Source organism: Botryllus schlosseri, chromosome 8, assembly GCF_051294905.1.
Source record: "Botryllus schlosseri isolate E-star chromosome 8, Bs_hap1, whole genome shotgun sequence".
In the NCBI taxonomy this organism is placed as follows: Eukaryota; Metazoa; Chordata; class Ascidiacea; order Stolidobranchia; family Styelidae; genus Botryllus; species Botryllus schlosseri.
In genome coordinates, this window is record NC_137243.1 from 11,534,226 (window position 1) to 11,544,148 (window position 9,923).

General features: G+C 37.8%; 1 protein-coding gene across 1 annotated transcript; it reads left to right on the plus strand.

The window, feature by feature from the left end:
• Positions 1-1,567: 1,567 nt before the first annotated feature.
• LOC145444284 (uncharacterized) lies at positions 1,568-8,315 on the plus strand. The gene is made up of 8 exons (XM_080322229.1): positions 1,568-1,622; positions 2,217-2,288; positions 2,354-2,398; positions 3,673-3,714; positions 3,779-3,902; positions 6,293-6,413; positions 6,477-6,607; positions 7,406-8,315. The coding sequence occupies exons 1-8, from the start codon at positions 1,568-1,570 to the stop codon at positions 7,590-7,592; spliced, it is 777 nt and encodes a 258-aa protein (XP_080178355.1). The 3' UTR covers positions 7,593-8,315.
• Positions 8,316-9,923: the final 1,608 nt, after the last annotated feature.

Consider the following 9,923-nt stretch of genomic DNA (forward strand, 5'->3'; position numbering starts at 1 on the left):
TATGTTGTATATTGGTGACCTCTGGTCTGTTATATAATCAAAAGACATTGTAGTCGCCTAAACGTAGCAGACGAAATGAAAAACTTTCGTGAGACGCACACACAAATAATTGTCATGTCTTTATTCCTCTGTGGGTGGCCCGGGTGGCATTTGTATTTTGGGCTCACTATTAGTCACACCCACCCAGCGTGGCTATTGACCATGGACACATGCTCAAAGTTTTGGCCAAGGTCTTTCTTATAGTAATACACTTCTTGGAATCACATATCGGCCGAAACTGCAGTTCTCTTTTGGTATGTCGTGGCGCGGTAATGACCGGCACCAAAATGCCCATTCATATAAATTATGCATATTTTTTATGGGCGTGAGAGGCATGCATTTTAAAATCAAGATATCAAGAGACATTTAAATCGCGAAGCCCGAAAAAATGTTTCCAGTTAAATAAATCTACTTTATAATTGGTGTTGGTTTTACCAGATAATTTTGAGTCCCCTTTAAGCACGCTCGCCACCCTATTGGGGAGTTTGGGGTGCGGCAGTTACGAACCTGGCAAGAATGCAAATCTTTGGAAGCGATAAATTGTCCCCTGCACAGTTGGGCAAACGGCACATTATGACGTAACAAGCAAATGGCGCATCATCTATTGAGAAAGTTGTTATCTCATTAGGCCTTTTCAACGCAATCCTTATATTGTCTTCAATGAATCTTCGAAGATTAGTTCTAAGAAGCAAAATAAATGTAATCGTGAATAATCGTGATTACTTTTCAAATGTAATCGTAATCGTAATCGACTACTCTCTGATTTTGCTGTAATCGTAATCGTAATCGCGAGATTCAGAAGTAATCGTAATCGCAATCGATTACATTCATGAAGTAATCACCCCATGTCTGCTATCCAGTATCTTGAGGCACTTGAAATCTTAATTTTAGTCCAATCAAGTCGTTTTAAAATTTTTTGTGTGATTCGCAGGTTAAGTTTTGAAAATTTTCAATGTACCTTGAACTTATTCTGTTCATTTCAATTTTTCTATAATAACTCAATTTCCCGTCACAAGTGATACCAGTGAGTGGTACTTGGTTCCATTTGAATTCAGAGCGAACGAGATACTATGAGAAAAATTCCAATAAGATAGATCACCAAAAAACGTCCTCTTGCTGGGTAAAAGTTATAAAGCATGCGTAGGAGTGTAACCAGCTGAAAAAAATAGAAAGGGTTCTAATTTTTTTCAAATTAACCAAGGTAGCATCAACTTGTTAGGGTCAAGAACATTCATAAATTTCGATAATATTTTTAGATCACACAAACTTTCTCGTGTCGACGAGCTTACACGTATAATATATATGTATATAAGCTCCACTTTCACATTGACATGCTACAATAAGATTTCCAGTAAGTCCTGCTGGTGTTTCCAGTAGCAAGTCCGTGATCTAACACCATATTACAATGCATCAGGTGATTTTTGTTCACTTCATTTCGTGAAAAAATGAATACGCACCTCGGCAATGGTGAACTATTTTCACGTATCAAAATGTCTGTTCTGGAATCTGTTCTGGAATCTCTTCTGTAATGACACCAATTTCAGATGTTTCAGACCTTTCTCATCTCACGATATCTCGAGCATGTAACGCATCTTCTGATTGGTACCTTTCAGAATGAGCCCGAATCAATTACTCCCTTCGGCACCTGTTCACAGTCAGGTGTGCATATTCGAATGCAATCCGTATGTGTATGCCAGCGGGAGATACCAATCACTTCATTTTCTACAATTTGTACATTTTTCACATTTTTTATGCCATTGAGAGATACTAATCACTGCATTTTGTATACAAATGAATATGCACCTCACCGGGAGATCGCATGCAGCAAAACTGATGAAATGAATTACTGAATTCCAAATGAGCTACGAAATATTTAAGATCGGCATTTCAAAAGTCGGGTTTCAAATTTGAGATTGGTGGAGCATTGACCCCCAAAATTGTATATAACTAAACATATATAACATGGGTTCAAATACTATGATCAAGTTATTTTCACTTGATCTGATTTGTTATATTTTCCAATAATGAATATCTGTACATGAGATTTTCGTAATGCAATCGATATACTGTTTAGTTAAACTAATCATACCAGACAACAATCTCAAGTCTCATTCTCTCACTGTCAACAATATCGAAATTAGATAATAATCAATTACAGAATTGCATTTTTAATATAGATACTGCTGATGCTGGGAAGGCGAGGAGAAAGCCAGATGCAGCTTCTTGCGGAGAGGAAACCAAGTTTGAAGGTATGCATTAGTTTTAAAGAAATCAACATGTAAGATATGCTAAACCGAGACACATCTTGATGCAGATATATCAATAGCAAATGATAGAAAAGCTGCTCACCCACCGGAAGGTTGGTAATTTTTTGACTCTGCCATGGACAGAACAGGTTTGGCAAAATCATAGGTTTGGTTCAAGGTGCTGATGTGAACTGACTGGCTATATGTAATACACATCACCTAGATCAGTGGTTTTTAACCTTAGCGCTGCTTCCCCCAAGGGGTGATTTGGATTTTGAAGGGGACGGAGATACTTGAGGGGTGATGAGAAGCTATTGGGCACTTTTAAGTCTGAAAAAATGACTCTTTTCTAGGGCTGGGCACAATGATTCGAATACTCGAATCTGAATCGACTAATAATTCTATTAACTCGAGTCTTGACAGTCGTGACTGAAATTATATGCTTCTTGACACTAAGAGTTAATTTAGTACCACGAACAATAGTTTCTAAACTACGACTACTGTGGAAGTCTGTTTAACGCAGAGCGAATGTTTGTTGTTGTTGTTTTGTGTAATCTGACTCCAGAAGGTTACTTTTACCTTTCGTTGCTTGTATCTCCCCTTCGATGAACCGGCGTCCACGCCAGTGCACGGCTCGTTGGCTGACGTACCACGAAGCTTGTCTAGTACACGCGTATTCGAAGATCACACGGACAACTCTTTTGTTCTGTCTCCACGACTTGTAAATTTTATTGAATAAACGTACGACGACGTAATAGCTTTCTGATCATGAATTGAATTGAATGTGTATACGTTGTATCACACGCATACATATATTATAGCCACGAGAGATTATATGCACGAGACATCGTAAGATTTATTTCCCCTTATCTCTATTTCACACAACACAGAGGCGAATCACGGATGTCTTATCGGGTTTTCACGTCATGGAACTAGGTAATGCTTCACAAGACTCCCCATTGATCAAATATTAAAATGGCGTTAACAATATATTCGGTTATAGTCTGTAAACCTCAATTGGTCGTATTGGAGCATTCAAAACATGTAGTACAAAGCTACAGACCTGGGTAGAACTGACATATCTGTGAAGTCGTGATCAACTCACAACATCGTCACAAAGTGCAGTAAAATAGGCCAGGTATATACCAAAAAAATACGAAATAATCAACATCATTCATACTTTTGTGACATCATAATAAGTGAAACAGTGATACTCAAATACTCTGCTCAAAGCCTAATACTTCAGTCAGAATCGAATCATTCAGTTACTCTGTTTTTCCCAGCCCAGTAAATGAGTATCAGCTGAAAATGGGTTAAGCAATGGTAAACGCCGAAAGTGTTTGATGTTTTAAGATGCAATCAAATGCTTACACTGTGATTTTTTTAGAGACAGATAATCCAGTCTATCCATTAGAGAGAACTCTATCAGGTAAAATTATGCTTATAATTGTGAACTGTGAGATCAATGTAATCTATTGCATTATTGTGAATAGACTCAAGCTCTGACTTGGATGAAGATGAACCATGGGTCAAGTTCTGCAAATCGGCTGATCTGCTAGTGAAGTACAGACACAATTTGGAAGTATTTGTCAAGCTTGTGTGGCCTGGTAAACCACAGTAAGTAACTACATATATTTTTTGCATTTCCTTGGTCTATTTTTTAATATATTTTGAAGTCCCAACGCCCATATCAATGGAATATTGTATTCTAAACCCGGCAAAATTGATGCAATAGTCATCCAGACCAGACGATTGAACCATAATAAGTCTGATAGCTGTTATAATTTGTTAAAAGTCTAATGTGGACGTCACTCATAGCTGATAGATTTCTACGTTGGAATTCATTTATCCCTCCGGACCAATGTTCCCTCTAATTTTTGACGAGTCCGCGCACAATTACCAACTCACTGCGCAGACCCTCGGAAAACAGTGCGTGACACCTAAAAACTATCTTCACGTCGTATTTTTGTTGGATTTTCTGTGCGCAGAGACCGTGTCAGCACTGCGCATTTGCACATGTGCGCAGCTTAGAGGGAACATCGCTCTAGACGCAGAAAAATCAACCTCATAGGCACCCTTGTTGTACATAGAGCATTGATCAGAGGTGGTCAAAGTAGTCACCGTCGCTGCTCAAGTAGAAGTAGTGGTAACGCCGGAATTTCTACTCAAGTAGAAGTAGGAGTGGTGGTTCACAAGTAAGTAAGTAGGCATTCTCTGCTTAGTTTTGCCTACAAAACTGAAAACTGTCAAGTAGAAGTAGTCTAAAATCATAACTACTTAAAAAGTAGTTTGAGTAGGCAAAATCTACTTTAAGTACGTCAAAAAGTAGAAGTACTTCGTTGCTGACTACCTCTGGCATTGATGATATGTTCGTGTAACAAACTAAAAAAAGTCAACACAGCCGAACGAACAACCAAAGATGTTTATTTAATCTATCATGAATTGGTCCCTATTCCCACCCGCTTTAAATAACTGTTAAATTCTGCGGTCAGTAAGTGTCACGACATAGTGAAGACCAACGTGATTTTTACAACAACTCAACTGCTCCCTGCAACACGCAAAGACGTTCTTGCTGCACTTCAACACAGCAATGTTGTTCATGAATATAAGTGCCAATGTGAAGACTTTATTCAAGTCATCTAGGACAGGGGGGGGGGGCAACCTGCGGCCGTAGAAGGCAATTTGTGCAGGTGTCGACATGTAATTCAATTAGAATGTATTGGCGGCCATCGACATGCAAATTGATTTCATGAGGAGACTCCCGAATTTTTGAGAGATTTTAATTAATCCTGAAATTTTATTCCCGCATGGTGCTATTCAATGCAACTTGGTTATTCAATGTTATTATAGTAGCGCCCTTTGCAATCCAAGCCAAAGTCCAAATCACAATATTAAGTCACGAATCATCAACTGGTCATGTTTTACCATCATAAACAGGTAATTTGACCCAATAGCTGATCTTTCATCGCTTGGTAACTTTTGAAAGTGATGTGATAGTGAAGTTTCATGTGTAGTTTCAGGTTTTTGGAGTACGTAGTTTTAGAGCAAATTTAAGTTCTCAAATCTAAGAAAAAGATAGGTAGTTAAATATTCTCGAATACTTTAAATCCGAAATGCCAACGCAGGCCGCACAAAATGATCTCGCGGGCCTTGTCTTTGAGACCGGTGATCTACAGCCTGCTTATTGTGCAATGGGCATAAGCAAAACACTGAAGATTAAATTAGCGCTAATCAAGTAGCCTTCGTATTTCGCAGATGACATTGGTTCTGGTAGTACTAATTCGAGAACTGTAGCGTAGACGAGTAACGTCAAACAGCAATATGAAAGTATGGTAATTTCGGCTTTGAATGTTACATTTGGTTAGCCTAATCTATTTTCTTGTCACATTAACGTTTAAATCTCTATTGTAGAAAATTGTCACAGTGCCAGCAAAATGAAGCGTACCCCCACAAATTCTCTCGCTCAGTCCTGGGGGTACCCCTACCCTAGTTTGAGGACCCCTGCTGTGACATCACTTGGAAATCTAGACCATCTCAAAACCCATCGGATTCTCAACTTATGTAGTTACACCTTCTTGAATATTACATTGATAAACCAGTGATGCGCAGACCCAAAATGAGCAGAAAATTGCCAATTTTCTAAATGAGGTACCTTTTGACCCTGAAGTATAATTTTCATAAAATAAATATAAAGTTCTTAAAACGATGTTTTTATTCACATAGGAAGTCCAAGATTGCAATTTCCCAAAAGCATGATATTGTTGGTCGTGACTTGGCAAAATGTGAGATATATACAAATGCTAATTGCATTTCAGTCAATGCTCAGTAGAAAGGCAAAATCTCATATTGTTCAGAAAGTTCAGCAGTCAGTAAATTGATATAATATTAGTTCCTCGTCTTGAAACTATTGAAAAACAACAGTACTAATTCCTATGAATATAGCATTGAAAAATATCCGCAAATATGAGTATTTGTACCTTTTTGAGTTTGTAATTATTGTTTTTCAGACTACTTGCTGTCGATGAATGGCCTGAATTATTGATAGAGTTCATGATGTCTAAGAAAGATGAAGGCCACCTCATAAACTATTTTGCGCTGACTTGTTTGCGAATTCTAAAGGAGACTGAGGTAATCGAGCATAAGTTGGATGACTTCAGAAAATGTTTTGACAAATTCTTGTCCTCATTAAAGCCAATGGAAAGTGCTTATGTGAGGAAAGGAAATTACAAAGTAAATGCCTGGCTTGTCGATAATCAAGAATTGGTGAAATCTCATATTGGATTTGTTGCCGATTTGTGTCGGCTGAAATGGCCAGATGATGAGTAAGTTTTCAATTTCATCTTGGACAACCGTTTGGCTTTCAATCTAGATTTGCTGTCATGTATCAAATCATTTTTATATAAATACTTGCATTGAAATTTCTAGCTATAACTACCAAAATATAATTGCATTTATTCTACATCATTCTGTATAATATATCTTTGTTTTATTTATTGCTCATTCTCCTGCAGTTTGCACATCATTGAGTTATGTGTTCAGATATAAATATCACTCGTCTGCCACATGAGCACTAAATAACGAAATGATCACTTGTGTTGTCGTTATAAGATGCGCGTATGTAAATAAAAGTAAAATACATACATCACACGTAAAATCAAGTTGATTAGTGGAGTAGTCTTTGAAATCAGACACGCATCGCTACAACTGTTTTAAATCAAGCTTTTAGGTAGACTATAGTCCTCAAACTGCTGTCTATCTCTTATCCTGTTTCTTATCACAAATTATTGCACATTAGAATTGAAGATTCCTAAGTAGTATTGAAATGTGGGATGGTCATTTCAATTTTGAGAACAACTATAATTGCTACACCACTTCAATCAACCTATTGACTTGCAACCCATATTCCCCGATCAATGAAAAATCATGAACGATACTGGATCAAATCAGTTGTTAAATGAGATCATGTAAGTAGTTTATTTATAATAATGATTTAGGCTGCAACACATGCTTAATTCAGTAAATCAAAGCAAATTGGTTATTAAATAGAGCTCTTGGTGATTGTATCTGATTGGGTTGTATTAAAGCAAATTACACAACTACTCACTATACCCTCATTCAAGATGGCGTCTGGAGATCGGTCTTTTTGCTAAATTTCTGAAGAAAAGTCGCACTGAACCTTCGCAGTTTAAAGCTGTCATTGATGCGTTTATGTCGGTGGAAAATGCATCAAAAAAGAGAGAAAATAAAGCAAATGAAAGTGAGTTACCATTTTCTTTTGACTTATCATTAGTATTGATATTACATTAACATTTATAGTTGGTCATGACACGGTAATATTTTCTTGATAATGATATTATTTGTTTGTGTCATTCGAAAAATTGTTTGTTCGACTTACCGTATGTGAAATTTGAAGTAAGTTCAGTTGTGAAAGTTTGATACTCTACATTTGTAGACATGTCAACATCTGATCAAAATAATGGCAAAACCCAGAAACAACAATCAAAAATGGAAAATATCTCAGGTGAGCATCTCTTACAGATAACTCTATTACGCATTGTGGAGTACTTTTTTGAAAGGTAGCAGAAATGATGATATTTTCACTGATATTCATTAGTAAATTTTAAATGCAGAAATGCACAAACTAGTATATTCCCTGAGATTCTAACCCATAAGCTCAAAAAGCCGTTGTGTTCAGCAAACAATTACCGCAATGCAAGCAACTCGATTTTGGCATTTTTTTACCTTCAAAAACATAATTTAGACAAAATTTTGACATCATGTATATAAATAAGGTGTTAGAATTGGACTGTTTATCTTCATTTCTGGTTGGAACTGCCTGTCCTTGTGAAGTATTTTGGCCTGAAAAACTTTTGAATAGGACACTGACAAATTTTTACATGAAATTACGAATTCCAGTAGTTACATAACTTGTTATGATAGAAGTATTTAAATTTTGTTGTAGTACAACAAGATATACTTTCCTACATTCTCAGGTACAAAGTGTCTGTCCTTGCTAAGTAGCTTGCCAAGAATATAAAAAGATCGCTTAACAGCAGCAGTTGTCGACTGGCTGGTGACACACCGTGTTGCTTCATTGTGACAATGTTGTTTACAATCGACATGACAATTTTTCGTCATGCGCTTCATGATATAACAGGGCCGGGCAACATACGGCCCGCGGGCTGGATCCGGCCCGCGAGGACATTTTGTCCGGCCCGCGACGGCATTTTGCCGACCAGTGTCTGTATGTTAATATATTCATGTGTGCGCACTGCGCATCGTGCCAGAGTTGAGCTTACGGGTAAGTTCGTCGAAACGAGAGGACTTGCATTGTCAGCATTTACTATGTAGGCTACTTAACCCCAATGTTGTTCGTGGTAATCATGGTGTTTGTCGACTGCAATGGTCATTTACACCAGGCCGGTATTTCTTATTTTTGATTCCGTAACCGCCAACTGGTAGCACGGCACACGTCGAGGCTTTTGTGAGAAACTGCTTAATAGTTATGCCGATGAGATGGCAAGGAGGAGCCTAGCAATTCTAGAGTCGGACTCGAAACCACAACACATTGGGTATTGTAGCTATGGATTATGCCACTGCACTATCTCGCCACCTACCCAACCCTAACGAATTGATATCTTGGTAAATTTGGGGAACCGGGCTTATCAAACAACTTCCTAATTAGGGATTGCACCTTGTGTTGATTGATTAGAGAGAAGCAGACATGGCGGTGCATGTATGACAGTGGTTCTAAAGCTGGGCGCGTGAAAGCATCTGAAGGGGGCGCGATTTACCTCAAGCTCATGGTGTTTACTGTATCTATTGTCTGAATTACATATTTGAGAATTCTCTCATCAATAGCTATAACCTTTAATGCCAATAAACTATCCGTTGGGATGGCTAGCATGGATGGCGCGGAATTTCTCACTATCAAAAAGGGGGCCGTGTTCAAAAAAGCTTGAGAACCACATGACAATGCTGTTCTCAAATCCACATTCTCTTCGTCATTATTGGTGAGAAATTGCTTTGAAATAACATTGCTTCGGTAAAATACTATCATTAAATACGATTTATTCCATGTATAATGTATATGTGAATAAATGGGCGAATAATGTATCGATTCAGCAATTCGGCCCGCGAAGTACCTAATTTTCCTATATCCGGCCCGCTGACTGGAGAAGTTGCCCGCCCCTGTGATATAACAACCAATGCCCACGCAGCCTTGCTTCAATTAGGATATTGCGGTACGTTGAGCATAACGCCATGTCAACCTATTTGTTTCCTTTGGACGTTTATGATTTACAATGAGCAGACGATGGGCCATATACAACGGTAAGCCTTTAAAGTAGGCTGCAAGCTGAAAAATGTCAAACGATAAGTTCACCGACATCTAGAATAAAACTAAATGCAGATTGCAAAAAAATTTTGACTTTGTAAACAATTTGCGGAATATTTTGACCTACCGCTACAATTTTGACAGATTTTTGTCATGTCAAAAAAATCGCTTTACTGAATAGATGCATGCTTTCTGTCTCATCTGTTTCATATTTCATCTGTCTGCTTGATACAGACATACTCTCAAAATTTGGCACAATATTACATATCATTGTGTAGTTAACTCACTCAACGCACTATACA

Bases quoted from the DNA above. Each gene is read 5' to 3' on its own strand.
- LOC145444284 (XM_080322229.1), top strand. From the start codon at position 1,568: ATGACACCAATTTCAGATGTTTCAGACCTTTCTCATCTCACGATATCT. The intron at 1,623-2,216 runs GTAACGCATCTT...TTTTTAATATAG, and splicing joins TCTCACGATATCTCGAGCAT to ATACTGCTGATGCTGGGAAG. The intron at 6,414-6,476 runs GTAATCGAGCAT...TCCTCATTAAAG, and splicing joins GAATTCTAAAGGAGACTGAG to CCAATGGAAAGTGCTTATGT.